The following is a 15,061-nucleotide window of genomic DNA, read 5'->3' on the forward strand; positions in this document are numbered from 1 at the left end:
AGGATGGGCGAGAGTGAGCGCGTGAATGAAAGAGATGTGAGCCCCCTTCTGGATTTAAAAAGTAATTACAACAGATTACAAAGGCAGCTTTCGATACAGCGTAGCAAATAACCATGGTAACGTTAAATTGTTTTAGACCTATTATGTTTAAAAACACCAAAAAAATTAAAGTATATAAACCTGTCTCAGGTTTGTTGTTTTTTCAACTCATGAACTCAACTTTAATTTACAGAGCACTTCAAAAAACAAAGAACAGTGCAAACTAAGAACCAGATCAAACATTTCACAATGACTTAAAGTCAACTGTAAGATATTTAACAGAGTTTCCTGCATGAAAATGAAAAAAAAAAAGACAAAAAAAAAATCCTGGTATGAAAAGTAGTTGATCCACTCCAGTGCATTACCACTAATGTCCACTAGGAGACAGCCAGGTTAATTTAAAAAAAAAAAAAAAAAAAAACAACAACAACAATCACACTCACCTGAGGCATTTCACAGAACTGCATTGAAAGGTTAAGACTCATGGTGTAGAGTGTAGACAGACTGAAACACCTCTTTAAAACCTGATCATCCACATGTGTTTAGAGGTGAGTAAAGCCAACTTTCTCTAAAAAAAAAACTTGGAAGCCAGTGCATAATTTACTAAAGCAGTGGATCCAACCTAGTCTAAAACAGGGATTTGTTTTCTATTATTTCACTATTGTATGATTCACACTCAAATTCACAACAAAGAATGTCTTGTGCATTTAAAACCTATACAAATCACAAAAATATGATTTGTTTTAAGGTTTATTTATTATATATTAAGTACAGTATTTATTCAAATGTATATTAATAATATATTCATCAATGGTGTTCTTAATGGTTTATGACACATCAAATAGTTTTTACCAATGTTTGGTGAATACAAAAGCTGCTTGACGATAAGAGGTGAGTCATCACCAGGTGTTGATTTTCACCATTTTTAAATCCTGTACAGTTTATATTTCATTTCCTGAATGGTGTAGAGTTTCTTTGTCAACAGCATTCTTTTGTTCTTCTTTAATCCTTGACTACTCACCCATTTGTCAGCTGAACATGTGAGAAAGCTATTTTCCCCAACAGTGCTCTGAACAACCTCAGAAGGTTGAGTGTATTTTCAAGTCCAGGGGTCACACGAACCATGGTAAGTGGGACTTCATCACTATGAATGAATACATAGTAAACACACACAATGTTTTATTGTTTGTTTTTCTCTGAAAGGTTCACACTTCAGCTCACGTCGTGGTTGTTTTTCTGCTCACAGGTCAGTTCATGTTTAATGTATATTTATAGACATTGCATTTCCTACTTTAATAGAGAGGTAAAACAAAGTCACACTAATGGGTAACTTCCACAAAAATCTGATTGTTTAATCCAAGGGCCAAATTATCATCATGCATGTCAGCATTTAGAATAAGGATCAATCTGAGCTTTAATACATACAAGAGCAAAGGGTTTTGTCAGTTTTTGTGGTCATTTTGTGTCTTTCTATTGCTTTATGTGGTGTTATTGTCATTTTATTTGTTTTTGTTGTCGTTTTGTGTATCTTTCTCTCATCTCCAGGTCATTTTCAGTATTTTCCTGTCTTTTTGTTGGTTTGTGTGTCTTTTTTGTACATTTTCTTCTCATTTTGTGTATATTTGTTGTAGTTTTGTTATGCGTTTTTGTTATATTGTAAATTTCTGTCTTTTTTTTTTTATATATATATATATTTCTCTCATTTTGTGGTTTTGTTTTGTGTGAAGTCATTTGGGTATTTGGTGTCTGGTGTATTTTTCTGTAATTTTGTGTGTTTTTTAAAGTCATACAATTAGAGCGAGGGCCGCCAATTCCCCACATCTACTTTAAAAAGACCCAACTTTGTCACCTGTGTTTTTGTTTTGTTTTTGTTTTTTTGGGGTTCAAGGTTTTTAGACTTAACAATATAAGAAGTGACACGAGTGGTTCAAACTTCTACCATTTTTTAGGTTTGAGTGAAGTCTCAGTTTGTTGTAAAACTGGTTCTTTCTCGAGATGCAGACAGAGCTGAACACAAAGGTTGTATGAAATGAACCGTGTTCCGTGAAACGACCTTTGTTTTTAATCGATTGTGTGATGCGGTTTACTATTCCCATCAGCTACTGGTATGCAACATCTAATTACTGTACAAGAAAAGTCAAGCCACACATTCCAATAATGGTTGATTGAAGTATTAAACACCCTAGTGTTCCGATCCTCTTTCTTTCTTTTTTGATTTTTTTTGTTTTGTTATTGAATCATTTAAATGTATGTTCCTAATTGTAGGAGCACTGCCCAGCTTTGCCTTCAATAACACAAAGAGCTTCCACTTTGTCAACTACTCACTGAACTGGACGGAGGCTCAGAGCGTCTGCAGACATGCCTACAGTGATCTGGCAACTATAGAAAACACAGCAGATGTGATAATGCTTCGAAGCCAAATTTCCAATAGTACTGGTGAGTTTCTAATAATAGATTTGAAGAATAAACCTCAACTAGCAATGATTGTTTGATAAAGAGTGTTTTTAACAGACAAAGCTTGGATCGGTCTCTATGAGGACCTTGAAAATGACTGGAGATGGTCTTTGAATGACAGCAGCTTTTATGGAGAAGGAGAGAGAACGTTCAGGAACTGGTACAGCGATCAGCCCAATAACCTGAATGGTCAAGAGTACTGTGTGGAGCTCTTCAGTGGGAGTCCATTCTTTGGCACGTGGGGGGACAGGGGGTGCAGCGAGAAACGCCACTGTGTCTGCTATAATGGTAAGTTTAAAAACAAAAAAAAAAAAAAGTCCTTTCACACAGTTTGTACAATAATTGAGCAACTCATTCCCCTTCTTTCATTGTTCTTCCAGGGACTGTCAATGGCACTGCAGCTTTTGTTAGAAGCAGCACTTTATTAAACTGGACTGAAGCTCAGACGTTCTGCAGACGGAGCTACGTCGATCTGGCGAGGTAAAGTTTGGTATCAACTGCAATAAGTTAACCCTAACATGGCTTTTTTGTTGTTGTTGTTGTTTTAACCAAATTTATCTAAACAAAAATACAAACAAGAACCTAGCACTCTTTATTGTCAATCTGTGTACTGTAATAATACAGTTATTTTTGATGTTTTTGACATGTTGCACTGACGATAGTGTGAAATGCATATACTAGTGTTGATTAAAAAAAAAAAAAAAAGTTTAAATTCAGTACTAAAGAGCAAGACAATATGCAATAGGATTAAAAAAGAAAAAAAAAATCCCCTCCTTTTAAAAGTTTCCTAGTGGGATTTAGCATTGTGAGCTAGTTGTAACATGATCTTGAAGGTGAAATCTGAGTTTCGTATCCTCATTCCTCAGTTTTCCCACAGCTGTGTGTAAAACCAGTATTCATTCATGGGTCATTTCATGTTCACAAATAAATGGCCCATGCACTTCAATCTAAAAAAAAATCTGAAATTCGTACCAATTGTTCTGTAGTTATTCAATACGCGCAATAAACACATTTTTAGTTTGATGAGATGAATACTTTTTGAGAAATGGACAATTTAGTGAGTGAGGTATGTGGCAATTTTTGTGCGTCTTTTTTTTCTTCCATTTTCTGTTTCAAATATCTCAGGAACTACACCGCATATAGGAAAATGAAATGTTGTATAGTAATACAGCTCCACCTACTCTCTCAGAATATACAACATCATCTGCTCTACATCCGATCTGGTGGACATGCCAGCTCCTCAAAATTGAAAGAAAGTTTAATTTGGGTTCGGGGCTGTTACATGTTTGGGCTTTCAGTAAACAACATTGCATATGCCTCGGCTCCCTGTAATCTTATCAGCTTTGAGCTATGAACATAGACTGTTCACATCACTAACAGTCAGATAAATGCAGATAAATGTTCTTGGGTGACAGTCTCCTGAATTCTAAAAAAAAATACTTTAAAAAAAAAATTATTTTCAGTGGCCCATAAGTGCATGTGGTAATGCTTCAAAAAAACCTGATCTGTTTAACGTTCAGTATAAAGGGTACTCTCTCTTGGGATGTGAAAACAAATTAAATAATGCGACTTCTTGTTGTATTTCTATAATAAATTTCAGTTTCCTATGTGTTGTAGTTTTTGAGATATTGGAAGCTGAACATGGAAGAAAAATAAAGACACATCACCCCTCACTAAATTGGCCATATCTCAAAAACTATTAATCTGATCAAACTAAAAATGTACAGTGTTCCAATTGAATTATGACCAGTGCGCGACATGAATCTACCATAGAACAAGCTGGAGCTTGAATAAAAGTTATCCATTTTTCTCTCCCAGTATTAGAAATCAGACTGAGAATAATGCCGTCACAAATGTAGCAGAAGGAAACTTTGTGTGGATCGGCCTACATCGGCAACAAGTGTGGTCTGATGGGAGCGACTCCCAGTTTACGCACTGGGCTGAAGGGCAGCCGGACTCGGGAGAACAACGGTGTGTGGCTGCAGCGCTCGGAAACTCTGGACGATGGTCTGATGAGGTCTGCTCGCTCAATCTCTCTTTCATCTGTTACACTACAGGTAGGCATCTCCACTTTTATAGTAAAATATGATCTTACATTTAAGCTTGAAAAGGTGGACCATCATTGATAAGCAGAGGTGTAAATAGTACTCAAAGCAAAAGTTATTAGTTACTTTCACCCCTCACTTTATTCTTGGTAATAAATCTTGCCACGGTTCCCTTGAATAAAGTAAACATCTCATAAAACACTAAATCTTGCACAATTGGAACTTCATTTATTTTCCACAAAGGCATCTATATAAAATAAAAGGTTTGTCAAAAGGTACAATTCTTTTTCTTTTTTTTTTTTTTAAGTAACACCAATAAATTCAAGTAAAATAAAATACATTTTCATGCTCTAAGTATAGATATGAATTCTAAAACAGTGCCTTGCCAAATGTGCCATGTGGGTAACAACACAATGGGTAGAAACCCCAACCTGAACACAAGAAAGTAGCTATGGGCGTTGAATATAAATGGCACGACTAAGGACATATGTCACCTTGAAATGGAAACGGTAAATAATAATTTACTCAGTAACAGTTGGGTGTAGAAATGTGATGAGTTACTTCTTTTAAAACGTACTTAAGCACAAGTAATTCGAAATATACTCAAAAAAAACACGAACCCATAACAGAAACTCAATTACAGTAACGTGAGTACTTGTAATGCATTACTTTTACCTCAGTTTGATATCTGCTTATCAGCGATCTATCACTGCAGCTTTTGTCTTCTTGAAATTCCTGCATCGAACTATGTTTTAATATATTATCAGGTCCACCCAGTCCAATTGGGTTCAGATCAGCAGGACAAACTGAAACCAGTATAACTCTGCAGTGGAATAAATTCGTCAGCAGCAATGTTGACTTCATCCTCCAGTTTAATGGTACAGAAACACTGATTAAATCACCCGATGGAGACGAAGCTGTGACCTACACTGTGTCATCCCTCGCTGATGCCTCTGCGTACACATTCACTCTCTACTCTGTGTTTGAGGAGAGCAGAAGCACTGGTGTCACACTTACAGCCTTCACTGGTACGATACTGGACTTTAGTGTGTGTGTGTGTGTTTTTCACTAAAGTAGCCTTTGAAAGAACGTGAAGAACAATTCTTTACTTGGTGTGTTCCTGTCTCAGCTCCTTCAAACACAGACGTCTTCAGAACAGCAGCACAAAATGAGACCAGTATCACTCTGCAGTGGAATAAAATAAACAACAACGTCAGCTTCATCCTCCAGTTAGATCAAAGAGAAATGCTGATCGCTGCTCCCGATGAAGACAAACCAGTAACCTACACAGTGTCATCGCTCGCTGCTGGTAACCTGTACTCGTTCGTGCTCTACTCTGTGTTTGAGAACATCAGAAGCAGTGGGACCACTCTGGCTGCTTTCACTAGTGAGATATTACCACCACTGATGTGTTCAATAATGTGTTTAGTCTTTTGTCTGTGATGATTAATCACATTGCAACTGATAATTGTAATGTTTTTTAGAAAATGTAATTTTCTCAGTATGTTTTTCTTTCTTTTTCATTCCATTGAAATTATTCTGGGAATTCTCATTCTGATGCAAAAAGGTCCATGTACGTATATTTCATAAATCTTTAACTGTTGTGTTGAAATCATATTCAGATTTGTTATTTTCCTGTTTGCTTTATCAGTTTACGTGATCGCCCTGGATATCAAAGTGAAGTCATCCAAAGAACTGACGCACTCAGATGTGGAAAACGCCATAGACTTGGTAAGTTTTTTTTTTTTTTTCTCTCATTTAAATACTTTATTAAAATATCAAATATATAAATTAATTCAGTTTTCCATAATTTTCTTCAACACAGTTTTTGCTACAGTATGGAGTGTCCAGGGATGATTTGTCTGTGAATATTGTGAAGATTCAGCCTATTCAGTGAGAATGTCAGAGGACCTTTTGAAAGCAATGGGGATGATGGAACGACAACTATATATATATATATATATATATTGTGCAATTTAGTTTAAAAAATAAAATAAAATTACATGATGATTTTAGAAAAGCAATGTGAATGTACAAAATTGAAATCTGTGACTGAAAGCCCACAGAGAAAAGTTGTTCTGCTGTCATATTTGTAAATGAAGAGATGCTCTTGAAGGAGAAGGTGCTGAAACTAGGTGTTACTTTTTTGTTAAATCTGGGACAACATGTTGTTATAAGATATCGCAATATTAAAACTTCACTTTGGTTGGGTTGGTTTTATTTTTTTCTATTCCTATTGAGTTGAAAAAGTCATAACCAGAGTCAAATACAGTGATGTAGTTCCAACTACAATTGTTTTTGTCTTTTCCTTTTAAAATCTTATATAAATAATTTTATTATTTGAATCCTCTTTCCATGCGGTCACATCACATCTGATCATTTTAGTAGTTTTCTAACTCCAACTGTGAGCCTGGACAAAAAGTTAACATTTCATAGTGTCGTTTCATTTCTCTTTTCTTTTTGTGTTTTATTTTATTTAAATTATTTTCTCATACTAGAAAGTTTAACAGGAGCCATCTTTGTCCATCTCCGCTGTGTTTTGTGTCAATATTCACCACAGCTATGATCTGTGTGTAAAGCTGAGAGTTTGCACCTGCCTGTGGGTCATCGTACTATTTTCCGGCGCAGAAACGGTCACCGCAAACAGTTCCAGGTTTTGAGTAATTCCATTGCGTCCACTGCCTTCATATATTTGCATTTTCCACTTCCATTTTTTTTTTTGTTCCCCTCATGTGATCCGCCTACATTACATATTCATCAGAAGGAAACGCGATAAATGGATTGTCGGCGCACTGTGACGCGCTGAACACGCGCAGCCCTGATTCCCTTTTTAGCACGTGGAGTGACATTTGCACACATTTTAATACTCCTAAACCTTTAGTGAATCCGCCCCATGTGTGTCTTTGTATTAGTGCAAAGAAGTAATGTTAAATTATTACCAAGTTGGTGTTTCACCCTAATACACCGAGAGTTACCTGGTGAGACATGGGCTGTATTATAGTATTATAAAGTGCTACCAAATGGGGACTAATTGTTGAACAATCTTTTACCAACACATTTTGACAAAAAACTAATTATGTAATTACAACTGCAATTTCCACAATATCAATGCTATCAATATCAACAAAATCAATGCTTTGCACTCCTGCTCTAAAACAGTGCGTCCCCTGTGGTCTAATATGAAACTTATTGTATGTGTTGAAAAAACCCTGAATTGATTGCTTTATCATATCTGGAAAATGTGCATGTGGGCCACACTGGACTCTTTGGTGGGCTGGTTCTGGCCCTAGGGCCGCATGTTTGACATCATTATATATATATGTGTATATGCATGTGAACGCAAACGTTGGCCATGCACCTACAGCAGAGCGACTACTCCTCCCACTCTGGAAAAATATGCAAAAGCTGTGCTGGAAAAAGAAGAGCAAAGGAGGGAGTGTCAGGGGTTGAATAGGGAGGACTTTGGCTTCACCACTGGCTCTGCTCTCTCTGAGCTCAGGTTTCTCATTCAGGAGATAAAGGTAAGCACACAGGCAAAAGGGTAGAAAACAACAAATGTACAATTTTCCACTACTTTAACATAAAAGAATTGTAATTTTTTTCATTTTGTGTGATGTTGAAAGTAATGTAGAAGATGTGTTTGAATAATGAATAATAATGCAATGCTTACACGACTGATATAGTGTTAAAGAAGGAGTGTGGACACATTTTTACTTAAAAAACAACTATTTGTTAAAACGTGAAAATAATAAAACTATCAATAAACTAAGGCTTATTCTGCTTTTTTGCTTTTTTGCTTTTTTTACAGTGACGCTAAATCTTATCTGACAGGTAGGCTGAGTCATGTGGCCTTGGAGCTGCACTTTGACCAGTGGACTGCTTCATTCTGTTCCAATTGAATGAAAGAGCATTCAGGAAATCATTCGCAGGACAATAGCATAAAGAACTGTTTCATATGTAAAATAACAGCATGCTCTACAGTGTATGGGCAAACATCAGCCATGTTTAAACTCTTTTACATTGTAATGGTGTTGGATTAACCTGCATCAAGGAGATCTTCATATCTGTGATACACTTCCATCTACTTAGAAATGGAGTTTCTGCTATTATGTTGGCTGGAAAATGATAGAGATTACCTGCATGTTTGGATTTTTGATAAATGAATCTGAATGCAACTCTAAATAATGAAAAGGCTTATGAAGTCAGGAGTAACAATCCAAGGCATGCAGTGATAAACCCCATGTGGTCAAACTGTCTTTGATCTCCAAATTTATTTGAAAGAATAAATACAATAGATAAAATTGTTTCACGCAGGCCTTTATTTAATGTGTTAGATTATTTCTACTGACAGTCTGTCACATCAATCAGTTAAAAAGCCACTGTGGGGTTAAAAAAAAATAGTTTTAAAGTGTAAATCAGGAGTTCTCAACCTTGGGGTCAGGACCCCATTTGGGGTCGTGAGATACTGGGAGGGGGTCGCCAGATGACTTCAAGAGACTAGGAATATTTTCTGAACAATTTTAGCCCATTGTTGCTTATTTTTACCCTTTTTCTGCAACTACATCAAACTTGCCACATTTTAACCTTTTCTTGCCATATTTTTGCTCCTTCTAATGCAAATTTCAATGCCTTTTCTGCACATTTTTCCCACTTTCAAGACATTTTCGGCACTTATAAACCCATTCCACCACTTTCCCCACCTAATATTGGATACGTTGACCCATTTTTGTCATTTTTATTCTCTTTTCACCATAATTAACCACATTCACGATTTGTCATGCCTATTTTCCAGTTTAAACTAACTTTTCCTGCTAATTGTTCCAATGTTCACCCTTTTTACCACTTTTTCTCATTTCCAACTTTTAACCAATTTCTGTGGTTTTTAAAATCCCATTTCACCAACTTTTCCACTATTTTTGGTCACTTTCAGTGAATTTTCTTATTAAAACAAGGATTTACATCTTTAAGATGACTACCATATATACTATTGCGTAAATGATAATAAACTTCCTGGATAACAGTGGATATTATTCAGATGAATAAATAAATGTGTTTATCACAGATTCAGAGAACAATAGACCATCATTTTGCTGACTCTATGGTTGGACCCCAAAAATCTCTCCCCTCTATTCCCCCTTATAGATGACCCTGTCTCCACATGACTGTTCTTCAATGTTCATTTCTATATTCAACCACCTTCAGGTACAGTGGGGGTCCCGGTCTCTGGCAACTTTATTTTCAAGGTTGCAGGCTGAAAAGGTTGAGAACCACTGGTGTAAATAACTGTATTATCTGACTTAAACTAATCAGCATGTCCTATCTTTAGTTCTGGTGCCATGGCATCCCCCAATGTTCTCCTGTCAGAGGTGCAGTTCCAGTGCTGCATCTGTCAGGAGGTTTTCTGTGAGCCGGTCTCCATCCCCTGTGGTCACAGCTTCTGCTTCACTTGCATCACATCCCACTGGAACCAGAGCTCAAGCATCTCCTGTCCCAAATGTGACCGAGTCTTTGAGAGTCCACCAGAGCTTTGCGAAAACTCTTTTGCAAAGGAAATGTCTGAACAGATCAGAGCAAAAAAGCACAACGGAGATTTAACCGTGACAGGAAAGAGGATACTTTGCGACGTGTGCGTGGGAACGCAAATTCACGCCCTGAAGTCGTGCCTGGCATGCCTGACTTCGTACTGTGAACGTCACCTTGAGCCTCACCTGAGAGTCAATAAGTTAAAGACTCATAAGCTGATAGAACCGGTGGCCATGCTGGAGGGTCGGATGTGTAGACAACACCAAAGGCTCCTGGAGCTTTTCTGTAGGACTGACCAGCATTGTGTGTGTGTGCTGTGCACTGAGACTGACCACCGGGGTCACGACACGGTCCCAGTGGAGCGAGAGAGTCAGGAGAAGAAGGTACGGAAAGGATGTGTAAGGTTTTTCTTCCCGGATCTCTTAATTGAACAGCTTTAGGGAAAGATGATGAGAGTTAATCTATTTATCAGTGTAGTTTATTCTAAGTTAGTCTGTACAACAGTTTGGTTGGTGCAAGAAGTTTGGGTCAGTTATCAGTCACACCACAGACCAACCCCTGAACTTTTATGTGGTATTAACAAAATGTGCAGTGACGTGCAGTCAGGGTAGGCAAGGTAGGCAGTGCCTACCCAAGGGTGAATTGATATTTTGATTATTTGTTTTAATTATAATATAATTGTAAATTATTTATTTTTCAATTTCCAATAGCCTACAGTACCTAAAGGTTTGAAAGTGTCAGCATTTTCTGCTTTTCATAGCCCAAATGACTAAACATCACTATTTCCTGGTACGGCTGCACAGTCTCACTCCGCTGTAAGGCAGGAGGAGGCCACACCCCCTCCCAAAAGCACATTGCTGCTCTGCTTCTCTTCCCATAGTGTGTTTTTATGTGTTTGCGCATGTGCAGTCAGTTCCCCAAGATGAAAACCATTTACGTCCAAAGGCAGCTCTCTACGCTGCCTTTGGACGTAACCGTGCTATGCTAAATGCTACACCTACGTTCAGAGTACATTAGTGAATTGAATGCAACAGGTCTTAAGAGACAAGAGCTGGTCATTATAGAGAAGAAACCTGATGCATAGGCGGAGTTTGAGGAGTTCCCTAGTGGTCAAAAGTTTTCATTACAGTTTTCCCAAATTCATTTGAAAAATACAATTCTTAATATCATGTATACACATTTTAAGTGGCATAAAAGACAGTGACTGTACAAAACATATATTAATTCATTTGTTGTTCTTTTAAAAAATACAAGTAATTTTATGGCGCTCTTCTTCTGTTGCGCAATTGTTCTTCACAATGTAAATGGTGAAGTAACACTGCCCCCAGTAGTTAATGTATGGTACTGCAGCAAAAATGGAGCAGAAGCGGCCGCCGACCTGATTTTATCATGAGTTTACAACATTAAACAACACGTCAATGCAAATTTATGTGGTCAACATAATCAATTATGTTACTTATCATTTTTGCATTATTGTATATGTTACACACATTGTGGTTGGTGTGAATCTCGAGATGGTCTATATATTTAATACATTTTTTTCTTTAGCCCCCACTGGCAAGAATATCAAACTCTGCCTATGTTCAGATGTCTTCAGCTTTTGTCCATCATTGTTTTCCAATAATTAGTAATGCAACATGGATGTCTTTTATTTCAAGTCAAACTAAAACTTGCTTGGTTCTCCCTGTATTTCAGAGGAAGATGAAAAGCCTAAAGTCAGAGGTGCAGCAGATGATAGAGGTCAGACTGAGGAAGGTGTCAGAAATCAGATGCTCTTTGGAGCTTAGCAAGGTGAGCAGGTCAACTATTTCCAAGCAAAATTGAATTTGCTGGCATTTTATCCTTTTCATTGCACTTTTTTTTGCCTACAGGAAAACTCAAAAAGGGATGTAGAGGAGAGCGTGGAGGCTTTCTCCGCCCTGATGCGGAGCATGGAGAGGAACCAGGCCGAGCTGGTGCAGAACATCCGGAAGAAGCAGGCGGAGGCAGAGCAGAGGGCAGCAAAGCTCATCACCGAGCTGCAGGTGGAGATCACTGAGCTGCAGAGGAGAAGCAGTGAGCTGGAACAGCTTCTTCACACTGAGGACCACCTCCACCTCCTGCAGGTCAGGACATCAGAATCACTGGCTCTATTTTTATCTATGAATATAATTATTAGTCTGTCCTTTCTTTCATATCTTTTCTCCTTTTTAACACATAGAGATTCCCAGTTTTAAACTCTCCTCCATCAGCCCGATCCTGTGCTGATGTCATCCATTCATACACATGTTTGGGAGCTCTAAGGACAGCTGTGACCAACACTGAACTGCAGCTACAGGAACAGCTGAAAAGGCTGATCATTCAAGGTCAGAATTGAAGGTTTTTCCACCCTAACACTCACCAATCCTTACACAAATTCACAGTTGATTGTCTGTATTTTCCAGAACATGACAGAGTGCAGCAGTATGCAGGTATGACTGGGATTTTCGATATACTTAGCATCTGTCGACTCTTTGTTGTTGCCTGAAATGAAAAAATACACTCATACGTTTATAAGCTGAGTACAGGCTTTTTGTTTACCAGCTGAGGTCTACCTGGACTCGAGGACAGCCAATTCATGGCTCGTCCTATCAGAGGATGGGAGACAAGTTCAAGATGGAAATGTGGAGCAGAACCTGCCTGACCTACCAGAGCGTTTTGACACTGCACCGTGTGTCCTTGGCCTCATGGTACGGTAAATAAAAATGTACTTCCTGTGTGTGTGTGTAGATCAGGAGTGTCAAACTCATTTTAGTGCAGGGGCCAAACACGGACCAGTTTGAGCTTAAGTGGGCCACAGATTTGAGGTGGAAAAAGAGCAAATTCAACGTAAACGTGCCCTGGTTGGCACTTCCACGTATAAATGATAAATACTGTAAATGATAAAGTCATGAGTCATTGCAGGAACTTCACTTAAATTAACCTGATTTTTGGGAAAATTTGTGGAGAAATTTAAAAACTATTTGCCAGATTTTGGAAAAATTTAGGATTTTTTTTTCAACAATTTGGGGTTAAAAATGACTGCCGTCATGTGATGTAAAGTAGAAAACTGGGCTATGCAAATATTATGGATTTTATTTATTTTATTTTTTTTGTGTGTGTTTTGGAGGGGCTGAGATATCTACAACTTGGTCATTTACGAAATCATTCATGTTTTTTCTATAATTTTTACTTTACCAAGGTTTACATACTCAGAGTTGATTGACCCACTTCATACCAGCTGTAAAGGAATCAGATACCCAAAGTTTCCCATCGCGGGGACTCAGAGTTTATGGATAGACTCAGTTTGTTGAACCTCCTTTCTGGAATACACCTTAGATGAGCGGAGCGGCTTGCACAATTTGCAAACAAGCAACAAGAATGCTCCGCTTCGAGTAGTAATGCTGTCACCCATCAACAATATCAACAAGAAATGATTCTAATCAATTCCATAACTCAAAGTGTATTTTTACTCAATGAAAAAATGAAGATCAGTTAGGCTTTACAGCAGTGGATGGTAACAGAAACACAGATTGATACAGCCCAGCAAAATGTTACAAAAAAAAAAAATACACCCTCAAAAAAATTGTACGCACAGTGCGTACAGGATTCCGGCTGGCGGCGCCGCTGCACGTGGTGACCGAGCATGTAAAGCCTTAGCACCAACACTCAGGAACTCCCTACCCAAGTCAATCCATTCTGCTTATTCCCTAGTCTTTTAAAAAAAAACTTTAAAAAAACATACATTTTCAGACAGACTTATGGATGATGTAAATAAGCATTGTTTGTTGTTATTTTTGCTTGATTTGATGTAAAGCACTCTATAAATACAGTTTACATACTTACTTACTGTGTCCCCCAGCCATATTGACTTGTGCCTGTTCTCCCTCACAGGGGTTCACCACAGGCAGGCACTACTGGGAGGTAGACGTGGGAAACAAGACAACCTGGGATCTGGGCGTGGCTCGGGAGTCGGTCAGCAGGAAGGGTGTGGTCACGCTGAGCCCGGACGATGGCTATTGGACAGTGTGTCTGAGGAAAGGGACAGAGTACAGGGCGTGTGCAGCACAAGCAGAGCTGCTGTTCGTCACGCAGAAGCCTCGTGTTATTGGTGTGTTTTTAGATTATGAGGATGGAACAGTGTCTTTCTACGATGCAGAAGCCAAGACGTTGTTATATTCATTTATACAGTTCCACTTCACTGAAGCCATATTCCCTTTCTTTAACCCGGATATTAGTGACAACAACGACAATAATTCCCCCCTCATCATTTGTCCCGTGAGGGGAGCTGATAAAGATTTGGATGACATCACTATATGATGTAAAATGCATTTTTTTAAAAATCAGTTTCTATGTGTTTTTAATATGATTTTGTAGAATCACAGACACCATATACTATAAAACATTTACAATTTTTTGTCAAATATCTAAATCAAATTACTGTGTAATAAATGTACAGTGAACATTTTCATTCTTTGCTATAGATCTACCCCTTTAGATAACTCCAGCTCGTTCATTTTCTCTTCATTTTTTAAATAATATCTAACAATTTTTTTCAGGAAATTTACTTTTATCTCCTGACATGTTTCGACTGCCAACTGTCAGTCTTCTTTAGCGGCATCTACTGATTGCTTTGATGTGCATAGGTCAATCAGTAGATGCCTCTGAAGAAGACTGAAAGTTGGCAGTCGAAAAAATGTCAGGAGACCAAAGTAAATTTCAAAGTAAATGTCCTGATTAAATGAAACTTTAACATGCTTAAAGAGTAAAAGAACAAACACAGTTAGTTTTTTTTTTCATCCCTTGTTTGATATCCACCATATTCTTAAGGCTGCTAGTTATTGGTGCAACTTCCTGTTAAAAATATTTGATCAATACATGTAAATACAGAGGCTGAGGTCTGCATGTGGGCTATAAACTTCAATAAAAACTATAGTATATAATTCCTCTTTTATGTTCTTTCATCATAAAATAACAGTAAAAAAAAATTGAAAAATAAAAAC

The 15,061-nt window shown here is 37.7% G+C and overlaps 2 protein-coding genes across 4 annotated transcripts; both read left to right on the forward strand.

Moving 5' to 3' along the window:
* The first annotated feature begins 570 nt into the window (after positions 1-570).
* On the forward strand, positions 571-6,659 carry LOC114480459 (C-type mannose receptor 2-like). The gene is made up of 12 exons (XM_028474611.1): positions 571-587; positions 1,105-1,165; positions 1,243-1,285; positions 2,305-2,475; positions 2,551-2,781; positions 2,874-2,973; positions 4,312-4,550; positions 5,306-5,566; positions 5,668-5,925; positions 6,106-6,111; positions 6,190-6,269; positions 6,364-6,659. The coding sequence occupies exons 2-12, from the start codon at positions 1,163-1,165 to the stop codon at positions 6,433-6,435; spliced, it is 1,464 nt and encodes a 487-aa protein (XP_028330412.1). The 5' UTR covers positions 571-587; positions 1,105-1,162; the 3' UTR covers positions 6,436-6,659.
* Positions 6,660-8,044: 1,385 nt separating this feature from the next.
* LOC114480458 (E3 ubiquitin-protein ligase TRIM39-like) lies at positions 8,045-15,001 on the forward strand. Of its 3 annotated transcripts, none has more exons than XM_028474610.1 (9): positions 8,045-8,059; positions 8,347-8,369; positions 9,865-10,444; positions 11,757-11,852; positions 11,933-12,166; positions 12,262-12,406; positions 12,485-12,511; positions 12,624-12,769; positions 13,953-15,001. In XM_028474610.1, exons 3-9 carry the CDS (start codon positions 9,875-9,877, stop codon positions 14,376-14,378), a joined length of 1,644 nt encoding a protein of 547 aa, XP_028330411.1. In that variant the 5' UTR covers positions 8,045-8,059; positions 8,347-8,369; positions 9,865-9,874; the 3' UTR covers positions 14,379-15,001. The 3 variants fall into 3 exon arrangements, with proteins under 3 accessions (XP_028330411.1, XP_028330410.1, XP_028330409.1); XM_028474609.1 differs by lacking the exon at positions 8,045-8,059 and adding an exon at positions 9,681-9,740; XM_028474608.1 differs by lacking the exons at positions 8,045-8,059; positions 8,347-8,369 and adding an exon at positions 9,643-9,797.
* Positions 15,002-15,061: the final 60 nt, after the last annotated feature.

The sequence above is a fragment of the Gouania willdenowi genome, chromosome 18, assembly GCF_900634775.1.
Source record: "Gouania willdenowi chromosome 18, fGouWil2.1, whole genome shotgun sequence".
Lineage (NCBI taxonomy): Eukaryota > Metazoa > Chordata > Actinopteri > Blenniiformes > Gobiesocidae > Gouania > Gouania willdenowi.

What these genes read in the sequence shown, in the direction of transcription:
- LOC114480459 (XM_028474611.1), top strand. An exon ending in CCAAATTTCCAATAGTACTG is followed by an intron (nt 2,476 to 2,550) that starts GTGAGTTTCTAA and finishes TGTTTTTAACAG; the next exon opens with ACAAAGCTTGGATCGGTCTC. An exon ending in TGGAAAACGCCATAGACTTG is followed by an intron (nt 6,270 to 6,363) that starts GTAAGTTTTTTT and finishes TCTTCAACACAG; the next exon opens with TTTTTGCTACAGTATGGAGT.
- LOC114480458 (XM_028474608.1), top strand. Translation starts at nt 9,697, where the DNA reads ATGACTGTTCTTCAATGTTCATTTCTATATTCAACCACCTTCAGGTAC. An exon ending in GAGAGAGTCAGGAGAAGAAG is followed by an intron (nt 10,445 to 11,756) that starts GTACGGAAAGGA and finishes CCTGTATTTCAG; the next exon opens with AGGAAGATGAAAAGCCTAAA. An exon ending in GAAAAGGCTGATCATTCAAG is followed by an intron (nt 12,407 to 12,484) that starts GTCAGAATTGAA and finishes TGTATTTTCCAG; the next exon opens with AACATGACAGAGTGCAGCAG.